At 41.9% G+C, this 23,582-nt stretch overlaps 1 protein-coding gene across 3 annotated transcripts in view; it reads right to left on the bottom strand.

Moving 5' to 3' along the window:
* Positions 1 to 23,582, bottom strand: part of NELL1 (neural EGFL like 1) — a 445,942-nt gene that overhangs the window by 243,522 nt on the left and 178,838 nt on the right. For all 3 annotated transcript variants that reach the window (XM_065402716.1, XM_065402717.1, XM_065402718.1), the window contains one exon: positions 1,380 to 1,505. In XM_065402716.1, coding sequence (XP_065258788.1) covers positions 1,380 to 1,505 — 126 coding nt within the window. The remainder of the gene's footprint in view (positions 1 to 1,379; positions 1,506 to 23,582) is intronic.

Raw genomic sequence — 23,582 nt, 5'->3', positions numbered from 1 at the left:
TGGTGTGGAATAAAGGTTTAATCAGTATTCGTCTGGTATGACCTATACAATTCACCTACAGCTTCACATCTTTGACCACTGCTCCTTGACTCTGTTCATTAATTCATCTCCTCCATGACTATTTCTGGTGTTTCAAACCATTGAGCAACTCCAAAGAACTGCTAGAGAAACATTTCCTTCTTCCCCTCAGAAACATGTGGAATACCCTATCCTCTCCCCACCACAAAAAACATTGCACTGGTCTGAAGCATGGGATGGATAATTCTCAGCCTTAGTGAAGCAGGGCCGGCTCTAGGATTTTTGCCGCCCAAAGCAAAAACAATTCCCCCCCCCCCCCCCCGTTTTTTAATTACCCCACCCCCGGCCCCGCCTCAACTCCGCCCCTTCCCCAAATCCCCAGCCCTGCCTCCTCCCCCCAGGCTCTCAAGCCTAGGAGGGAGTGAGGGAGGGGGAGAAGCGGCGCCCGCGCCGCGGCCACTCGGAGTCTCCCCCTCCCTCCGAGGTTTGAGAGCCTGGGAGGGAGGAGGAGACTCCGAGTGGCCGTGGCGCGGGCGCCGCTTCTCCCCCTCCCTCCCAGGCTCTCAAGTCTGGGTGGGAGGGAGGGAGGGGGAGCAGCGGCCACTCGGGATCTCCCCCTCCCTCCCAAGTTTGAGAGCCTGGGAGGGAGGGGGAGACTCCGAGTGGCCGCGGCGCGGGCGCCGCTTCTCCCCCTCCCTCCCAGGCTCCCAAGCCTGGGAGGGAGGGGGAGCAGCGGCGCGCGAAACGGCTGTTTCGCCGCCGCGGCCGCTCGGGATCTCCCCCTCCCTCCCAGGTTTGAGAGCCTGGGCCGGAGGGGGAGCAGCGGCACGCGAGCGGCAGCGGAGGTGAGCTAGGGCGGCCGGGGCACATTTTTAGGGGCGGCATTCTGGCGCCGGCCGTGCTGCCCCTAAAAATGTGCCGCCCCAAGCACCAGCTTGTTTTGCTGGTGCCTAGAGCCGGCCCTGTAGTGAAGCGATGGGTGTGTGGAGTAACATCATGGTACCCTTCAAGGCTAGAAACTGGATGAATTATGAGCTTCCCCTACACTCAGTCAGTTCCATTGGACATGCAATGCAGAAGTAAGATGGACAGATGCCATACTGCCACCATCATTCCTCCCAGGTAGACCACCTAAACTGATGGTGTTAACCATGAACAGTGCCTGAGCTCTTTGGGTCATTCTGTATCTGTCCCCTAAAAGTGTGCAAAGGAAGGAAGGCTCCTTGCGCATTCTCACCCACTTACATACCTGCTCAGGGCCAACTATAATTTGTATTCCAGAGGGGTGATTTGTTAGCGAATTGGTCAGTACACAAGAAATAGAGTACCATGGTGCTCTTACAAAGACTTAAAAAGCTCACCTGTACATGAAAAATCATCCACACGGATGTATCCGGGGACACAGTCACAACGATATGATCCAGGCAGGTTAACACACACTGTATTGGCATGACAATAATGCATCTTCGCAGCGCACTCATCAATATCTGAGGGGGGGGAAAGAACCAGTCAATTGCACAGTTAAATGCTCACAGTGACTCAATTCTGAAATAAGAGAAGAGAAATTCCAATTACAAGCCCCAGAAGAACCTCAAAAAAGCAACGTCTTAAATTCTAATACTAGCATAAATTTAGTAGCAAAAGCTTTCTTAAGGTGGAGTTAAGGCTGCTGAAACACAATAATGTCTCTCTGCTGTACACTTCCAAACCCTAAATTTAACTGCTGGAAAACCAGGAAATACTGAATTAAGGTCCTTCCCCATATTTTCTTAGACAATGTTAGCATTACAACAAAAATAATCACAAACTAAAAAGAACCAGGAGATGAATAGTTCAGGTACTGCTTCCCAAACAATACACCCAGACAACTTTAGTTCTGCCCCCATAAAGAAGCTAGAATATGAAGACGCAGTAGCTCCACATAAAATGATACTTTGTGAACCAAGTCTCACAGAGTATCAGTCAGGAGTAGTGCTGGACAGATATGAAATATTGTTATGTAGCAAAAAGGTGTTCTGATTTTGCAAGTTCCTAATTTGCACAAGCTGTAACAGCTACCAAGGGGCCCTTCCGGGAGCCTAGGATCACTATAACACAACAGCACTTCAGGTCATGTCTCCATTCCCCTGACACAGCCCTACGCTGTGGACTACAAGAAGGTAGGTAGAACTGGGCCAGTTACTTCAGCGCTGTGCCACTGAAGAATCCTCCTACACAACTAGGAATCTCACATGGCCACTTAAACCAGCTTTTTATCTGCTTTGCATCATCCCAGTGGGACAAAGCAGATTTAGCAGGGCCAAGGACCTGGCCCTACAACTCTATTTGTTATTAGTGGATCACAGTACCTCTTGCAAGGCCACAACTCAATACAATTTTTGTTGCTGGAGAAGGGGGACTAAAACTGCCATTAACTAAATATTGTAGAGCTCACTTAGAGGCAATCTTTTCCCCCAAAATGTAAGGTACTTCTACTTCAGGACTGAACAATGGCTTTTTTCTGATTGGGACTGATTTTTCTCTCACTGACACCAGTTTTCTATGAAGCAACTCTATTGACTTCAGAAGATTTACTCTTGATTTATGTATGTCAGAATAAGTGAAAGGAGACTCAGACCCATTTTTTCTTATTACATTCTCCTTACAAGTTATTTTATTGAATGTCCATGCTCAAGAAACTGAATTGACAGCAGCACTGGAGACTGAAGTCTCTTTATCTCCACTGTATAGGTACAGATCAGACAGCAACACTGCATGCTTCCCCAGAGCCCTCCTACCACATGCCACAACTCTGGTCTGAAGGAACCTGTAAGGGTGAGAAAGCAGTTCTGTTTCCATGCTGATACAGTCCCTAGGCTTTGTGCTGTGAGTTTCAACAAACATGCCAATTGTGCTCATGGTTTCTATGCTATTGGACAGCTGTCCACGAGGAACTAGACTGGGACCACTAACTAAATCATTTCATACTGGCCACCAAACAGCTGTTAGTTGGTACTGACTTTTGATCACTACCAACCTGGGCTGAATTTGAAATGATGGCCTGGAAGCAAAGGACTCCACATCCCCTTAAAAAAACCTTGAGCTAGCCCGCTATCCTCATTCTTGTTGTTTCTGATGCTGAGCCTCTTGATAAAATGTATAAAAATGTCAAAAGCAGCAGGATACAAAAGGCAAATGCCAAGAAAAATCCCCCCATGTCTACTTATCACATCAGTGCATGCTAGGGCCACCTGGGACATACATTGCTACACTTGCTGCCTCTTTTTAACAGGCTTTTGGCTTAGCTTTGAGGGATTTTGCTCTTGCATGTCTACTAATTTTCTGGCATAAGAGGGAAGAGAAAGATGCCTGAAAAAACACAAGAACATCAAAACAGAAACCAATTCACCTGAAAATTACCCCACACTTGTCTCTAGCTTCATTAAGGAAGTCTTTGGACAATGACCCAAAAAAATAAAAATGGGGGTATTGGAAAATGTTGAAGATGGAGAAATTAATTGGCATTTTGATTCACTATAAGAAAAATGCTAACAATCCCCCCCCCCAATAAATAAATAAATAAGGCTGCTTCCAGGTTACCAGTGGTTAAAAGGAAATTTACAACCCCCGAGAAAAATATCTATGTGGCACATTGATCCTGTTAAAACTCATAAAGGAGACTAAGAACTTCAAAAGTCGATTTGATTACTAGTTTGCAGCAGCAGTCCTTATGTTCAGGTAGTGAAAAGACTTCGTCCGAGTCTGCGCCTGGCAAAAGAGGTGTAAGGAGTGAGATGAAGCCCTCTCCCCTCTTTTGCCACTCACATAGGCCCATCCTCAATCACGTTTTGTGCCTTTTTCTCTTATATTCCATATTGCCCCTTGTAGCCCACAAAACTAGCTTTAGCATTTTATTTTAGTCAGGCCTGTATCTCATAAGACACTAACTAAGCAGTTAGCATAAAACTTTGAGACCACTGAACTTCTGCCCAGGTAAATGGCCCAACAGTTATCCTGAGTCTTGGGGAACAGGGAATAGCTTAAGTCGGGAGTTTATGCATAATGATACCAAGTAATCACAAGAACACTGAACTGATGCTAAGCTTGGATATTTTAGGATAAAATGTTGGCAAATGCTTAACCATGAACTTGCCTTGGCAACAAACTGATGTACACCTCTACCCCGATATAACGCTGTCCTCGGGAGTCAAAGAATCTTACTGCGTTATAGGTGAAACCGTGTTATATCGAACTTGCTTTGATCCGCCGGAGTGCACAGCCCCCCCCCCCCCCCCCGAGAGCTGGTTTACCGTTTTATATCCGAATTCGTTTTATATCGGGTCGCGTTATATCGGGGTAGAGGTGTATATGATAATTAGTTGACATTATTAATATACTAATCTATAGGAAAGAGAAACTCCAACATTATTCGGGTGAGGAAGTTAGATATGGACAAGGGAGGATAGGCATTTTAAATTAATATTCATGATAGGCTCTAGGCCCTATAATAGGCCAGACCACCATTTAAGATGGGGGAGTGGGGCATGGGATCATAGAATCATAGAATATTAGGGTTGGAAGAGACCTCAGGAGGTCATCTACTCCAATCCCCTGCTCAAAGCAGGACCAACACCCAGCCAGGGCTTTGTCAAGCCAGGCCTTAACAACCTCGAAGGATGGAGATTCCACCACCTCCCTAGGTAACCTCTCTACCTCTCTCCCCCATCTTAGTGTCATCTGCGAACTTGCTGAGGGTGCAATTAATCCCATCATCCAGATCATTAATAAAGATGTTGAACAAGACCGACCCCTGGGGCACTCCGCTTGATACCGGCTGCCAACTAGACATTGAGCCGTTGAGCACTACCCATTGAGCCCGACAATCTAGCCAGCTTTCTATCCACCTTATAGTCCATTCGTACAATCCATACTTCTTTAACTTGCTGGCAAGAATACTGTGGGAGACTGTATCAAAAGTCAAGATATATCACATCCACAGCTTTCCCCATATCCACAGAGCAGTTATCTCATCATAGAAGGCAATCAGGTTGGTCAGGCATGACCTGCCCTTGGTGAATCCGTGTTGACTGTTCCTGATCACCTTCCTCTCCTCCAAGTGCTTCAAAATGGATTCCTTGAGGACCTGTTCTATGATTTTGCCAGGGACTGAAGTGAGGCTGATCGGTCTGTAGTTCCCGGGGTTCTTTCTTCCCTTTTTTAAATATGGGCACTATATTTGCCTTTTTCCAATCGTCCGGGACCTCTCCCGATCACCACAAATTTTCAAAGATAATGGCCAATGGCTCTGCAATCACATCAGCCAACTCCCTCAGCACCCTTGGATGCATTAGATCTGGACCCATGGACTTGTGCATGTCCAGCTTTTCTAAATAGTCCTTAACCTGTTCTTTCACCACTGAGAGCTGCTCAACTCCTCCCCATACTGTGTTGCCCAGTGCAGCAGTCTGGTAGCTGACCTTGTCTGTGAAGACCGAGGCAAAAAAAGCATTGAGTACGTCAGCTTTTTCCACATCATCTGTCACTATGTTGCCTCCCCCATTCAGTAAGGGTCCCACACTTTCCCTGACCTTCTTGTTGCTAACATACCTGTAGAAACCCTTCTTGTTACCCTGCACATCCCTTGCTAGCTGCAACTCCAATTGTACCTTGGTCTTCCTGATTACACCCCTGCATGCTCTAGCAATATTTTTATATTCCTCCCTTGTCATCTGTCCAAATTTCCACTTCTTGTAAGCTTCCTTTTTGAGTTTAAGCTCACCAAAGATTTCACTGTTAAGCCAAGCTAGTCACCTGCCATATTTGCTATTCTTTCTGCACATGGGGATGGTTTGTTCCTGTGCCCTCAATAAGGCTTCTTTAAAATACCCTCCTGGACTCCTTGCCCCCTCATATTAGCCTCCCAGGGGATCCTGCCCATCAGTTCCCTAAAGGAGTCTAGGTCTGTTTTCTGAAGTCCAGGGTCCGTATTTTGCTACTCTGCTTTCTTCCTTTTGTCAGGATCCTGAAGTCAACCATCTCATGGTCACTGCTGCCCAGGTTGCCACCCACTTCTACTTCCCCTACCATTTCTTCCCTGTTCTGTTTGTAAGCAGCAGGTCAAGAGGAGCATGGCTCCTAGTTGGTTCCTCCAGCACTTGTACCAGGAAGTTGTCATCAACTGATTTGGACCTGGACCATCATTTGGCATGCCAAGGACAGAGCAGTTTCTTAGTCTCTTGGCACCAGATCACCAAAGAAGGGTGTGAGTATGTAAGTATATGAGTACATACATGAGGAATGGTATGAGACATCACCTTAATGCTGCATTTTTGCTATCTTTTTATGAGGTTTGGAGCTTTTGTGTCTTTACTAACTGTGTTAATAAAAGTTGTTAAAACTCTGCTTCATTGTGCAATGAGGTTCCCAACCAGATACTGAACTTAATAACCTTGGTTCTGTTGTGCCTAATTCAGAGACTAGAACTCCACAATCCCCCAGATCTTTAAATGAGAATTAATTGGAAATCAAAAATAATTAATAACCATTAAAAAATTGGGCTACAACTTTCAGTTCTTTATATTCTCCACTGCCTTTGTAGTACTTTTAAGCCTAATCAATGTGTTGCTTTTTCAGGGGGTAGTGATCAGAAGTCACAAGTTGGCAACAGTATTTTACTGGGACAAAGTCTGAGGAGTAGTGCTAGGGCCATTTACTTAGCCCACAATTTCTGGCAAAGTCTTGTGTAGGACTAGATATCCACGACAAAAAGCTTTGGTTTTTTTACTTAACATTGTTAGAGTAGCATCCATAAACCACTCAGTGGTATGCATCAGCATGGGTGTAATAGAACTCATTGTGATTCATGTGTATAGATTGCTTGTCGTATTTGAAATATCAGAGCTCATCTTCTGGTGGTCTTTTGAGGTGATAAAAAATACATGATTTATGTTTCTCTCTAGGCTGGTGAAGTAGTTTGTTTTCCTTTGAAAAAGGTCTACATATGGTCTTTAAAATGAAACTTGACACAGCATAATGATCCTTCACATATCACCAACTTCCATCTGCATAAGCTAGTTCTCTACAATAACAAAGACACATTTGGGCTAGAGGTTTTCAATGAGGATCACTGAATTATGGGGTATAGTTTGGTTTCATAAGGAGAGCGAGGGTATTGCTCCTTAGTGCAATGCTCAGTACAATATAGCAGCCCACTTAGGGTTTATAGTTCCTCTGTCCCTAAAATAGGATTCATGTACTCAAAAAGGTGATGTTAATAATAAAAATGGAAACAGAAGCACTACTCTGGGGCAGATGCCTGGCTGGTGCAAATCAGCATAGATCCATTGACCTCTATGGGGCTGCCTTAATTTACACTAGCAGAGGATCTGACCCTCTATTTTCCGGGTGATCAGCATAGGACAGTCCCCTATCAGCCTCAGTGTTGAAGAGTTGCTGTCTAATCATTCCTAATTTTTTTTAAATGCCAGAAAATATCACTATGAATGACCTTATTCTTGTGCAGCCCTCCTTGACATCAACATCTATGGGGGTAGGGGGGGTGCGCGGTGGGAGGCAGGAGAAAATTAGAGAGTCAAGGGAAAAGAAATGTTATTACTATAAAAATAATTAAATATATATAAATTGTAATACTATTGAGTTATTAAATGTACATCAGGTAAACACATTCAATTCAGTTAAAAGTTGGGAGAAATCCATTTTAGGTACAATAGGGATGGCAAATGAATTCGGAAGTAAACCCTGAAAAATCAAGCCTGCTCCAAGATGAAAGAAAGCAAGATAAATTAACATATTGAGTATGTACCCCTGGTACATTTCTAGCGCTAAAACAACATTAGGTTTTTGTATGCTGAAAAAAGCAATACTCACTCTAAAAGAGTTTTTCCTCACCTGCAAATGTGCTGAAATACAGTGGTCTGGGTATGTCTTCACTACCCGCCGTATCGGCGGGTAGCAATCGATTTATCCGGGATCGATATATCGCGTCTCATTAAGACGCAATATATCGATCCCCGAACGCGCTCACCGTCGACTCCGGAACTCCACCAGAGCGAGCGGCGGTAGCGCAGTCGACGGGGGAGCTGCGGCCATCGATCCCACGCCGTCTGGACCCCAGGTAATTCGATCCAAGATACTTCGACTTCAACTACGCTATTCGCATAGCTGAAGTTGCGTATCTTGGATCGATCTCCCCCCCCCCCCCCCCCAGTGTAGACCAGCCAATGAATCCTCAGCCCCAATGTGTTGTGGAGCTATGGAACGCAAATAGACATGATAGTATCTAATGCTGGGTTTGGGAGCAAATTAGCTCATGTAGCCAGCTGCTCCTCTCCTACATGTGGTTTGGCCATGTGGATCTTTACAGTGAATGGACCCACTTCCCCTCTCAGAGTTTCACTGTGGAGACATATTGCCACAAATATATATTATACACAGCTTACAGTGATGTACTCTGTTCAGTTTCTCTGCTGTTTTGAGTCATATCAAGCCAACTTCATCTTTAACGTAAAGTGGGTGCAACTCCTGTTACGGCAAAGGGAGTTGTGTCTATTTTCCCTTGGGATGAATTGGACTAATTATTTTCACTGTGTTAACCCCATAAGCACCTAAGTAAGCAGACACAGAATATGACCCTCTGTATATATTGATATGCAGACCAACTCCCTTCACCAGTCTAATCACTGAGGTGAGTCTTCCACCTGATTGCTCAGACTGCCCCACCATATTGTAAAAACATTAGCAATTAAAAAAAAAAAAAAAAAGAGACTGTCCAGATCTTCCTTTTTCGATGCCTGGTGCCCTAATGAAATTATGTGGGTTTTTTACCCCTATCTTTGAGGCTGCTAGGTGTAATACAAATATGCAGCCTGTCAGAATAACCTTGCAGGCAAAACAATTCAAATGACCCATTGGTAATTGCATGCATTTTAAAATAACCTTCTTAGACAGGGTTAACGTCATCACTAGTTGTTTGAGATTCTAGTGCTTATCTAATGGGAGGCAGTAACATTTATTTACCAAAATAAATAAAAAGTGTTCCAGCACAACAATAGGCAATATCTTTGGAAATCCATGCAGGATCTTTCTACCTGCCGGGCTTAATTTCAGAATCAAATGCTGCCATTAAAAAACTCCTCTCAAAACCTATTTGCTTTCTTATTTGGGATCACATTGTGCCAAATTTCATCTTAAACTGCAAACACTTTGAAGGGGAGCACATCCCACAACTCCTCTTCCCCTTCCCAACTCCAAAATTTCTCTTCTCTGACCCCTGCCACTAGAAATGGATGCTGCCTGTTATGTGGAACATGAAAAAGGGGTATGGGTTGTTTTTAAGACATATGCTGTACCTTGCCCTTGTCCACAGTCATGTTAGCCTCCGGTCTAAATGACCTAGGACTTTTTTCTGCCAGCAGGACTAACAGCCTCACTGGTAAGCTCCTGAAAGGCCCACAGCAGATCTTAATGTATGTTGAAAGCTTGGTGATACCACAAAAGTAAAGTATTCTAAATAATGGAATATAAGAGGTATCCTGGAGTCCCAAACAACCTAAAAAAACCCACCCCAGATATCAGAGTATTCTTGCTCCACTGGCTTCCTATCATATTCACTCCTCATCTTCAATGTTCTCGATCACTCTGCCCTTCTTAGATCTTGCCTCTCATTTCTAACTGTTCTTAGTCACTCCATCCTTTACCAGTTTCACTTGATTTCAGCTCCTTTAGTCTCCTTCTCCCACTCACAACTGTGCATTCTTTTCACACAGATCCACTGCACCCCATGCCTGAGAGAGACTCATTTCTCCACAGCCTTTCATCTTCAAATTCTGCCTCAAAACCTACTTATTTCTACTAGCATTTTGTCAGTCTCTATTTGGATGCTCCAAATGGTTAGTCGCCACTGTGACAAAAATAAAACATAATAAATAAATGAATGATAAAAAAAGCCTTAAGAGAATCTAAAGAGACTCTAGATCCTTGCCTACTCTAGAAAGTTGTACTTCTTTAACTATACCAGCATAATCAAAGCAGCATAATCCCTGCAGGTGGGTGCAGCTATAGCTGTACAAAAGTGCTTTAATACCTATATAGCTATTTCTGTACAGGCAGAGGAATAAGTCACCTTTATAGCAGTATAACTACATCTGTTTAGCCATATAGCAGTATAAATCCATAAATCCACTAGGATTTTTTCCAGTATAATTATACTGATTTAAAAAATCAAATCACACCCCTACCTGAACAAGTTTTACTGGTAAAAGTTTCATATGTAGGCTAGGCCTTAGCTAGAACAACATACTTCTTGAGAAGATGAAAGAAAGTGTGAATTAAATTATCCTCCCTCTCCCTCTTAGATGTTAGCTCTTGTCTGACATATAGACTCCCCGGTGGTCAGGCACTAGCACAGTGATTGAGGTTCCTAAAAGCCACTGTAACATTAATAATAAATTATAATACTTGTGTGTAAATTACACCTACTTAGACTCACCTCTGGATTTGGCCCTGGATAAGCTAAATGAATGATTAATTTAATGATTTAACCTAAGCTCTCCCAGTGTTTGTTCCTTTGGAAACTGTCCAGAAACTCCTTGAATTTTAGCTGCACATGATCATATGGACCTTGTAATCTTCCCAATTCCAACTCCTGTTAAGACTAAACTGAGGCTGGAAAGCAGTGTGGCATGAGCTGTGTGGAAGCTTCTAGAGGCCATGGTGCCTCAGGCAGGCACAGTATTCTCTATAGTACAGGCCACATTGTCCCCTTTTACACCCATTGAAAAACCAAAATCAGACCTGCATGTTCCTCCCCTTTCCAGCCATGTAAATATAAACAACTTCTCTCTATTGGAGAAAATGGTGTTTTGTTACAGCTGTTTTGAAAGTATAAATGATCATTTTAATGCTGTTGGGGTTGAAGTTTTTTTTAACCTATTGGCTACATTAAGCAGAGGTACTCACTGGCACGCTTTCAGATGATAGTTGTCTTCAGTCTAAGGACTTCTAATATTCCTAAAGTGCTTATTTTCTCTATTACATTTGGGAACAGTCCAGCAAGCAGCCATTCTTACAGGGCATCTGCTTGCTAAAATGTGCTCTGACTTGGTGAATTTGGCCTTCTGTCACCTTCAGAATATTGCCAGGGTACAGCACGTGCCTACTTCTCCACATCCCCTCTCTCTTGTTAATGTTCTCACAATTTCAGTTCAAGCTCAGATGCACCAATTATCAATCTAGTTATGCTACACTGTTTTTTTTTAAACCTGTAAAGCTCATCACAACCTGAGCCTCAATTAATCTGGTCACCCTCTTGCACCCAGCATGTGTCAGCTGAGGTCACTTGTCTCACCATTCCCCCAAAATCCCATCATCCTGGTACCTAAATTTAGCATAATCCCTTTTTAGAATTCCCTGCCTGAGGATATCAGGAACAGTGCCACTTTTTAAATCATGATTGAAGATGCCCTCATTTTTCCCTTCACGTCTCATCATTAGCTTGGTACAGTTGGGTATATTATTAAGGGTCTGTATATTTAAGTGCCTTTCTTAGCAGAAGGGGTTATATAAGATGAAATTGCTGTCGTAAAAGATAATTAAAATTAGTTGGAATGCTGCTGCATTAGTATTAAAAAAATCAAGTAATGTTGGGTTTTTGCAGGGGAGGAGGCATTAATAGAAAGGAAATCTTTTCTTAAACCTAAGTGAATGGCTGCAACTGTTTGATAAATGCATTAATGGGAAATATTCATAGTCGTATAAACATTATTTTAAAAAAATATTTGCCAGTATAGTTCTCAGGGTTGGTTGATAACTTATTCATAAGGTAGCTATGACAGTTACAAATAAATTATTTTTAAAAATATGCAGCTGGAATTCACATATGATAATACAGCTTAGAGAAAGCAGATTAAAAATAATCAAAAGCAGAATGGAAACATTGGGGAAATCCAGGTTTTGGATAACAGGACACACTCAGTCAATTGCTCAAATATATCATAGCAATTAACTAAAAGAAATTAAGACTATCCTTTTTTAAATTGAAAATAATAGCAAAGTCACCAGTGTTTAGAGCCAAACTGAAATCCCAATTGTTTTTACCCAGTATTATTCAGCCTTTTACTCTTTTAAATTGCTCTTTGGACGTGTGCCATGAGTATGTGTTTAGAAGATAGCACAACACAAAAGGTTATAAAGTGGTGGATCTGAGTGGGTGTAAAGACTTCTCTTCAAAGCCTCTGTTTAACTGCCTCCTCCACAAGTTGTATTGCAAAAGGCCATGGTAATGAGAGAAGTATTTTCTCAAATGATTGAGTATGAGCCGGTAAGGTAGTGAATAACCTAAACTCCTGCTCCATAAATGGTTCCCCATCCTGAGCCAGCTTTGGCTGCTATGCACTGCTCTACCAGAGCAACTCAGCCTTAAACCCAGAGAATCACCCTTGCAGTGGGGAATTTTTGGATGGCGTAAGATTGCTATATTGCCTCCTTGTACCATCACCGCTCAAGGCTACTATTATAGAGGACATGACCGGTGATTGGGGAAATAGCTAAGGCTCCTTTCTGATAGTCAGCTGCTATAACAAACCCTTAACAGACTGTTGGCAGCTGCCACAGGTTAGAGCTCTCATTTACACCAGGGGACTGGCCCAGTACACATTAGCCCCAATATCAGAGGAGTGCAAAGGGCACTTGGTGTGTCATCTTCAGCTGTGTCAAGCATCCCTGAGCCACAGCTGAACTAATGGGTCTGATTCAGATTCCACTTACACCAGTGTAATTCCATTAACTAAAAAAATGGAGTTATTCTCAAATTACTGGATTTAACTCAAATCAGGCCCAGGGGAGGGATAGCTCAGTGGTTTGAGCATTGGCCTGTTAAACCGAGGGTTGTGAGTTCAATCCTTGAGGGGGCCACTTAGGGATCTGGGGCAAAATCAGTACTTGGTCCTGCTAGTGAAGGCAGGGGGCTGGACTCGATGACCTTTCAAGGTCCCTTCCAGTTCTAGGAGATAGATATAAATAAATAAATGGAGATATTCTAAGAGTTGTGGGCTCTCGGCACTTTGCAGACCAAGCCCATTCTTGGCAAAGGAGCTGTCTCTTTGGATAAAACTTTACAGAAGAAGCTTGGTGGGATGCAAAGCTGTCACTGTTTCACCCAGGCACTTAATAGCAAGGCTGCTTAATGCATAGATTCCAAGGCCAGAAGGAAGCATTGTAATTAAGCAGTGGGAAGCCATCTCTCTGCACCTGCCTCCATCTGTAGGCAAAGTAACACATTTGACATCATTGCCAAGGACAGGATAATGGGAAAAGGGCTGGATTCAAAGGAAGAGTAAAGATTAACAGCACAAAGTATAGGATGCATTTTTAAAATATCATTTAAAAATGGTCCCAAATGCTATTAACCTCCCTATTACACAATCCATTCAGAGTTTGTCTGTCTTAGAAGATGACCCAAAATATTTGCATTCCATAGGTGGACAAATGTTTCTATAGTGCACGTAATATTCCCTGTCACTCCACTTATATATTTGTTCTAAGATTCAGCTACCCACATTTGTACATGTCCGTTCCTTTTAAACAGACCAGGATTATTTAAATTTTTGCCATCTGAATGCTAATTCTTAAATAAATAAAAATCCCAATGAATATGTTAGTTTGGGGTAAAGGCCATGAGGCAAAAGCCTATGACATATTTCCTGATGGAGAGGAGAAAAGAAAATGTTGCTGAAGTTCAACAGCAGACCATTGTCTGGGTACACCACAAGAAGGACAGGAGACACTTGTTATGGATTTTAATCAGGCCGCAACTTTATTATTAGATGTCTGAGACTACCTGGAAGATAAAGTGTACAGTGCAGGCAAATCCATGCTTATTCAAATCAATTCTCCAGGGCTTCCACCAGCCCCCCCTTTGTTTTCACCTAGGTCCCCAGCCAACCCATGGCTTGGACCTTACCATCCACCACCCTCAGAAGAGGGTTAAGGTGGGCTATGAGACTAGGGTGGGGAGGGGTTGGGTCCCTGCCGTACCAATCAGAGGAGTCCCCACCCACTTCCTCTGTACATGTCAGTTCCTTTTAAACAGACCAGGATTATTTAAATTTTTGCCATCTGAATGCCAATTCTTAAATAAATAAAAATCCCAATGGATATGTTGGTTTGGGGTAAAGGCCACGAGGCAAAAGCCTATGACATATTTCCTGGTGGAGAGGAGAAAAGAAAATGTTGCTGAAGTTAAACAGCAGACAACTCTTGACAGTTCATCAGATGTGGAATGATACCCCATAGTAGGAAAGCTGCTGGATCTTTCCATCCTGCAGAAGAGGGCTACAGAAGTAGGACATCTCCATGAGGCTCCTCTCACAGAGTTTCCTTCATATCCTCCCCTCAGGTGAAAAAGGGTTGGGAATCTCCAGACTGTGGAGGGAGTGAGGTCTAACCAGCTCACAATCCTGGTCATCCACTCACCATGATCCCTAAACATGACAAGACTAGGGCTCATCTTGATCATTATTTGATAAATTTAACCCTGTAGGCAGTGTTGTCCCAACCGTTCATAGCTGCTGCAGTGGGATTTGTAGGGAGATGAACTCTGTGAGAAAGCATGAATCTGGCCAACTGACAGCTCTAAAGATTGAGATCAATACTCTGAAACTATTCTCCACTATTTCTTGGATGAAGTCTTGAATTTGATGAAGTGTGTCTGATGTACCCCATGCTCCTACAATGAATTAATATACTAAAATCAACAAACAGGTGAATAGTCTATAAAGACTTTTTCAATTATCTAAATGGTGCTCATCAGGACAACATAATTTGCCTGTCCAGAACACAGAGGGAGTTAACCGCCTTTCCCTGGCTAACACCCATGACAACAAATTACCACAGGAATAGAAGGAGGCAGAGTTATATCTAATAAATCTAACTAGACTACTCTCCCTTAGCATTTTAATACCATTTCTTTTGCCATCTCTCTTCTTCACGGGCTCTTTATGTTTCAGATATCATTCTAAAACTAGCTACTTCATGCTTGGCTATAAGAGATAAAAGTATAGTACTATTGCTCCCAAATATATTGTAACCCATTAGAAAACAAACCTGTATAATAATCACTTCACTCTTACAAATCAAACCATGTTCTCTAGAAAAATTGCCTCTGGTTTACTGATTATATACATGAGTTCCACCACGTTGTTTGCTTCGTTTTTTTGATATTGCTTATGAAACTCTCTTGTTGGGTCTCAATAAGCAGTGATGAAATAAGGACTGCTGTTTCACAAGGGCTGTGAAGGACTTATCTAATAGTTTTACAACCTAATTTGTCATTTTCTGTTAATCCTCTCAAAGATTTCTTATAGATTTTAGGGGATTCCTATTCAGATTTTTTTAAGCTCTTTCATTCACCTACATTAGTTAAGCAAGATAGATATATTAAAATAATTATATCCATTTTCATTTAGCTAATACATACTTTACCTTTTCCAGTCTATCTGATTTTACTAATGGCTCCAGATGAACAATGGATTATTGTATTCAAAATGAATAATTCTTTCCTAACACTGCTATACCCAAAGCAATTACATTAAAATACCTGGCTCCATCAGCATTTATCTTATACCATCCCCCACAATTTTTGCTTTGCTGCTCTATTTTTATCTCTAATACTCTTACCTTGTGTCCTTCTCTCTATGTCCTGTGATATTGACTAGCTTACTCTTTCAAATCCACATAGATGCTATCTTCAAATGATAAATTGTTGCAGGCTACCCATATAATTGATCTAGAATCCCTGTGCCCCTGGCAACCTTTTACTGTGGCATTTTGAAGGACTCTGTATCTCTCTGAAAAATTAAATAGTGATGAAAACTGTGATTTTTTTTGTCTTTGCCCTACCTAGGAATATCCGCAGTCCCTGAAGAATCATTGGTATTACATCTCATAGCCATTTCTAATGTATACCTTTATAACAAATGAGAAATGTGATACATTAATAGCAAGCCATCATACAAAATTAATACTCTACCACTTTGCTGCTGAAATAACTCATTCACCTGATGACCAATCCATGCAGTGTAAAACAGCATGCAGTTAATGGAAAAATATTGTCTCATGTTGGTATACATTTGTTGTGTCCTATCTTTCCTATTTATGGCTTCCACAAGACTATTTACATTTCCTAAACTGTGTCTCTGTGTCTTTTCAAGCGCTCATCAAGAGCCATCATCACTCACATCTATCCGTTCGGTCATCTATCAACAAGACCTCTGCAGCAAAACCCAAAATGAAACAGCAAAGTTTATTAATTGACAAAAACATAACTGCTAACGTAGCTAAAGGCCACACCACCTTCCTAAAGTAAGTTGCAAGAATATCAGCTTACTTAAGATGCCAGTTGACTCTCTGATTTTAATCTCATGTGCTCGCCCCATATTTTGTGGTTCCACATTCATCAGATTTCCGAGCAGTTAGGGGGCAGAGCACTTGTTCTGGCACCATTTGCCGATAACCCAGCAGGTATTCACATGAGAGTCAATCCTGACTGAAGCAGTATTCATTCCCTCTTAGTCCCCTTCTGCAGCAGGTACTGAGATGCTCACCTTGTTTCACACAGGCCATTTTACTGCCTGAAAAAAGCAACCAAGTTGAGCTACTACTGACCTGAACCAGATTTGAATAAAATGTACATTATAAGCCTTCAGGTATTTAAGGTTTGGAGTTATAGTCTCTTCCCCACATGCAAAGAGAACTACCATTAGCTCCAGAGGGCAAGAACTATCCCTCAACATGCATGTCTGCCCCAGGAATAAGAATCTGGAGCAGGTGGACGGAGATTGAGTGAGGAGGAAGTGGGAAAGGGATGGAGCTTCTGCCTCTCTCCACCAACATGCTGGCCAACAGTAAATTGTTACCCCCCACAGCAAGGGATGAAGGGGACACAGATGGAATTTTAGGTGCTAAAACCACAATTCCTTCTTTGGAACATTCGTGGAATGGCACATGGCAACACGCTGTACCCTTTTTTCCTGTGCTGTGTTCCTCAGACACAATCTAGTCCTTATTGTTTATGTATTTTTAAATCCAGGTACAGTTTATTTAGTCTCTCATAAACAAAAATAATAATAGTGTCAGCAAAAAGAGTCCTCACATTTTAAAAATCATTTTTCTCTTATAAGTATAACCTTAATCAGCATAACTGAAAACGGAAGATAGATTTCTCAGCCTAGCAAATTTGGTAATCGAGCATGATTTATAACACTGGTTACTAGAACAGGCGTTTTAGTTCTGCAGATCTCATCAGCACTAACCTTAGGCATAACCTCAGGTGAGTTGAACTAGAAGAGCTGTAAAACACAAAGAAAAAAAACCCTATCCAACAATGATCATATAAGACTTTTCCCCCCACCTTCATTCTTGCCTCAATGCTTAGTAAGAAATTTTATTTTAATTGCTTTGCTTTTGGCTATGAAACTGAACTAGCAATGTAATTCTTCTCTCTTCGATAACACAGTCAAAGTTTTGCTGTAGTTAAAAAGCATTAAATTGGAATACTCTCAACTCTTTGCTACTTCTTTTCTAATATCACTAAGGGTTTGAATGATTGCATCCAAGATGACCATCTCCAGTCAATGACACGTGCCTTCCCTCGTACATGCTGCACCAGGGCCAGGGTTCTGATATTCCTGCTCATGTTGGATAGTCCCTTACTCCTCAAGTAGGCCCACTGAAATCAGAGGGGCCACTCATGGAACAAGGTGCTTATGACAGACAGTACCAACCCTTTGGGATACAAAAGGGCACCTTCAGAGGCATGGCTCCCCCATGTCCCAGTTTTTCTTTTAAAAGCACGTGTGCCCAAACAAAAGAAACCTAGGATTACAAGATTAGCAGCTCTCCCAGGTATTGACAGGGCAGGAAGCTGGAACAGCTGGACCCAATTACTAGGAGCAGATATAAAAAGGCAAACTTGGTAGAAGGTGGCCAGAAAGAAACAACTCTTTATTCCCTGATAGGAGGGCTTTCTAACTAAGCATTTGGGAGCCTGGCATTTACAGTAAGTCATTAAAGGAATCAGTACTTCTACTGGATGTTGGCTCCCTGAGACTCATCCAAAAGAAGGTTTTTTATTTCCCAAATAGACTGTGTCCTGATGTTTGTGAGTATGGTTCTGGAACAGGGACCCATCACAGTGCTATTCATTATGAGTAAGGGTATCACTCTGGCCCTCAATTACTATTGCATTAGCAATATTAGGTAGAAGTTACATAGGGCACAATTCTACCAGCCACATTAATATTGGGCAGTACCTTACTCTGGGCTATACTCTACCACCTTCTCACACGTCCATTTCAACTAAACTACTAGAAAAGCTTGGTACTATTCAATGTGAGTAAGGATAGTAGACTCTCGCTCTCTCTGAGCAGTTCCATTGAAATCAATGGGACTCTTAAGTCTGGTACTACCCAATAGGCATTAGGGTAGCAGGTTAGTCCAAGAGAGCCTTAGCCAGTGTGCTTTGAAGTTAACAGAAAGATTCCCATTGACTACAACAGGCTTTGGATCAAGCCTACAGTACTGGACAAAGTGCTGCTTAATTCATCTTGCCAACTGATAAATGTTTTACAGATGGAAAAATTAAGCCACAGAGAGGGTAAGTAACTTACTCAAGACCACACAGTGAGTGAGCAGAAAAGATGGGACTAGAACTCAGCAATTCCTGGCTTTGAGCACTATATGCAGTTCACTAGGCCAATTCTGCCACTCAATTTCCAAAGTTACAGTAAGTTTTATTTAAAACATTCTGATTCTGAGATGAATGTTGATGGAAGATTGGTGTTTTCTGTCCCTGGAGAAAACGGTTATGAAATCAGTGTAAAGCTTCTGTTATGCACCAGGGGGTAGGAGATTTCCATATATACCCACGATGCATTTACCTGACCTCTATTAAAAAGTAGTAAAATTATAATCCGATTTCACTGGCAATTCTAGAGTAGCTGTAAATAACCTATAAAAAATTCAAGCTGCATACACAGTGCACAACTAAATGAGATGTGAGTAGCAAAACCAATATCAAAAAGAAGAATTTTTAAAAAGCTTCATCATTTCGCACAGCTTCCCTCCCTCAGCACAGATACATTTCAAGCTACTGTGTTGGTGGGGGTGAGGGAGAGCATGCTTATATTACTCTAGCCTAGTTGTGGTGTTCTGAGTAGCATCAAGTAACCCACACAATATGACCAGGTAGGATGCTTCTCCTTTAACAGAAATGTGCTACCATATAATGGCTACAGAGCCATGTAAAAGCACAGGAACAAACTTCCTGAATAAAGGCTCCAGCACCTCCAGTCTTTATGACTAGTGAGCCCCTTCACATTAGGTACCCCTCATTCTCTTTTTTTTTTAAACTTAAATTTCTGACTTTTATTATTGAATAAATAATCTTGAAAATATAAAACCAATCCCTAGGATTCAAAATTTGTCATCCCCAGCTTGCCCATGCCAGCACATAATTGGGCATAAGAATCTGGAGCAGATGGGTGGATGCTGAGTGGAGAGGAAATGAGTGAGCTTTGCCTACCTTTCCCAACATGCTGGCCAGCAGTAAATTACTACCCCTCTGGAACAAGGGAGGAATAGGGATGGAATTGGTTGTTCTCAGCCACAGTTCCTTTGTTAGGATACTCCTGGAATGGCAAAGCAGCATGCTGTATCCCTTACTCTGTTCTGCGGTCATGATGCCTAAAGGGATACATACATAGTCCCTGCCACAGACACCGTTCTAGACTGTGCGGGTTTTTCTGGGGCTGCTACGGATGGCATTAGGGCAGTCATAATCTCTCTCTGACCCACTAGCCTCCCACCGAGCTGCAAGTGCAACCTGTGACCTCATGGTGAAGCAGCACACTGGACAAGCTGGCTCATCTGCAAATAGCCAGCACAATATGGGGGGGGGGGGGAAAGGTGGACAAAGGATGAGGGGACCTATTCCTCTGCTACTTCCAGTGAGGGCAGCTGCCTCTCCTTACCAGGGAGAGGAGCAGTAATATTTGTGGGCAGGGAACCAGCATAAACCTCACTATTAGCAGCAGCAGGGAAAGTCCTCCAGAAGGGTGAGGAGACAAGACAATTTAGGAAGAGAGCTAGGAGAGCCATACTTCTGCCTCCATGCACTGTAGTAGCAGCCCCTCCATGGGGGGAAAGACAATTTCTCCACTTCCAGCCTCAACACAGGGCCCCCAATGGGAGAGGAAGAGAGGAACCTCAGAGTGCAGGCAGAGGAACCATGATGAGTGAGGAAAAGAGGAGACGTCCTCGTGTTTGGTGAGAAGTAGGGGAGGGAGAGAAAGGTGGAGGCAGAGAAGGATGTGCAGAGAAAGGGAGACAGAGTTTGGGTTGAAGAGAGAGATCCAGTTGGGGGAGGGAGAGACAATGGACTACAGATATGCACAGATGTGGGAATATAGGGTACAAAGTGGGCAGACTAGGTGGAGTGACAATATAACATGGTAATAGCAAGACCAAAGGGGATGTACAATAGAGAAGCAGGAATAAACATGAAAGAAACAGTGAATGTCTTTCACTTCTCCTGCAGCAGAGAAAGCTGGTGATGGCCCCAATATTTTCTTTTCTGCAATGACCATTTTTATTTAAAATGGATCTTTCCTTCTGGGGGGAGACAAGGAAGGTGTAACAATGTTAGGGTTCCCAAAGATTTATCTTTCTGGCCCTCACCATAATCCTGGGATTTCTCAGCTTGGAAAAGAGACGACTAAGGGGAAATATGATAGAGGTCTATAAAATCATGACTGGTATGGAGAAAGTAAATAAGGAAGTGTTTTTTACTCCTTCTCATAACACAAGAACTAGGGGTCACCAAATGAAATTAATAGGCAGCAGGTTTAAAACAAACAAAGGAAAGTATTTTTTCACACAAGAGAAAGTCAACCTGTGGAACTCCTTGCCAGAGGATGTTGTGAAGGCCAAGATTATAACAGGGTTCAAAAAAGAGCTAGATAAGTTCCAGGAGGATAGGTCCATCAATGGCTATTAGCCAGGATGAGCAGGAATGGTGTCCCTAGCCTCTGTTTGCCAGAAGCTGGGAATGGGCAACTGGGGATAGATCACTTGATATTTACCTGTTCTGTTAATTCCCTCTGGGGAACCTGGCACTGGCCACTGTCGGAAGACAGGATACTGGGCTAGATGGACCTTTGGTCTGACCCCGTATGGCCGTTCTTATGTTCTATGTTCTTTGTCTATCATCTAATTTTACTATACTAATTGGGCACTGGCACAGTATCTGTGGAACACAGAGGCCATTTAAATATAAGGGAAGGTGAGTTAATGAGTTTTCAAGAAAAGTCACTGTATTGGAAAATCCTCACTACATGTAAATCTTTCAAGGATAAAGCTAATGGGGAGCCAGCAGTACTTTAATTAATTAGGCATTGTTTTTCATTAAAATATGATGGGCTCAAAACCTAATTCCATGAGAAAATTCATTTAATGTAAGTATCAGCACTTTTTACTACAATCCACTTGAAATCCTAGTAGTTCAAAGGAATGTTGTGACTAATATACCCATGGATGTCAGACTGCACTGATGTTACCTGAATTCAATAAATGCAGAGGAAAAATTAATAATGTGAAATTGGCATGGTACACTGAGCTCTCCCTGAACATCCAGCCTTTTCCAGAAGCACTGAAATTAAAGTTGGAAAAGACCTAGTCTCATCCTGTTGATGAAGGATAATTCCCTACAGCTCCCCTCAAGTGATCTCCCCAGTCTAGATTTAAATGAGTTAAATGATGGAATTTACACTCCCTCCTTTTGGAGATTATTTCATGATCTAAGCATAAGGGAATTTCTTCCCAACAATCAGTCTAAATTTTCTTTTTCTCCATAACTTTCCATCACTCATTGTCTCATCCCCAGCTTGACCCCCCACCAAAGCAATTCCTCTGCATCCAGATTCCACACACTTGAATTCATTGGGAGGTTTCCTTGAGTAGAGACAGCAATATCAGGTGATAAGTATTTATATCCCTGAAGAACATGAAAACAGATTCCATCTGTCCTTTCAGCCAAGCTGTATGTATTCAGCTTTTATTCTTCCTTCATACATTAATTCATCTAGCCTTTAATCATTTAATAGTTCTTCTCTGAATATCTTTCAATTTATTAATTTTAAATCTTTTGATTGTGACATTTGCCTCAGCCTTCCACGTGCCTTGAACTCTGCTCAAAAAGCTGCATAAAGATTATGCAAAATTAAAACTATTTGTTAATCTGACCTTGGAAATCTATATAAAAAAGGTTCCGTTTAACAGTATATACATTAACTTTTGAGGTACTATAAAGGAAATTTGCACAGAAATAACAAAATCAGAGGTTTTGAGTTACTTTGAGGTTTGCACAGTGGCATAAAGATCTTCTAATCAAAGGAAAGCTCATGCGAAGCTCTGATAATCATAATTATGTAACATGTAATTTGCGACCACCTGCAAATTCTGGGTCATACAAATCCTTTTGCTGTTTTCCAACTAGGCTAAAAAAAGCATTCAGTAATAAATTCATCTAATCATAAAAACCTACCTTAAAGCTGACACTACCAGAAACAGGGAAACAGATTATCTTATGGATGGCAGAGTTCTGTTTTTTACTGATAAAGTCAATATGCAACTCATTAGGCTAAATGGAAAGTTCATGGGCCAGATCTTCAGCTGATGTAAAACACTGTAGCTCTAATACAGTCAATGGAGCTACATGGATTTACACCATTTGAAGATCTGGAATGTACGTATTTATTCACTTAGCCCCCAACTGCTTCCAACCTGGCAGATCCCAGTACCCAGCCAGAGATCCATCTGCACACATCCAATTGCAGGATCAGGGGCTTATTTCAAATTCTGAAGACAAAAGACCCCCATCCAGCCACCCTAGATACATGCATGGAATTAAACGGACAGCAAGACAGCAATTGTTGAAATTATGCAGAAATCGGTATCAAAAGATAGTCAAACACATGGAAACGTATACACACATTACATAAATAAGTCCAAATCCTGCCATCTTTACTCAGTCAATGGGAATTTTGTCTGAGTAATTAAAGTGAGAAATGGCTGGTAAAGAATAACATTAAGAGAATACACAATGTACTATTGCCCAAATCCTGAAGTCATTCCTGAAGTCCTATTAGTAAATTGAGCTTATTTCACTGACAAATATTAAAGCACGGAATCCTCCAGCATTGCTGATATGGCTAATGAATGATGTAAAAGAAATTGTCTTGAATATTCAATGATAGAGAAATATTTTGCTTCTTAGGCAACCAAAATGGAACATGTTATTCCTTACTGAATTTCCCTTAGGCATAGTTACCTCATTACATCCTTGAAACATAAATGCTTCCTCTTCCCCACCACATATTTCCCCCACCTGATTTTTTGAGATCTCCTACTTTTTATTCTGATGAGGAAACTGTTTCTGGTTTTCAGTATAAATCTTCTCAGCGATTTATAATGTGTTTCTGCAATTTAACACATTAACTTTAACCTGTCACTTT

Source organism: Emys orbicularis, chromosome 4 (genome assembly GCF_028017835.1).
Source record: "Emys orbicularis isolate rEmyOrb1 chromosome 4, rEmyOrb1.hap1, whole genome shotgun sequence".
Classification (NCBI taxonomy): Eukaryota; Metazoa; Chordata; order Testudines; family Emydidae; genus Emys; species Emys orbicularis.
The sequence above is the reverse complement of the archived record's forward strand: the minus strand, read 5'-3'. Positions and strand labels throughout refer to the sequence as shown.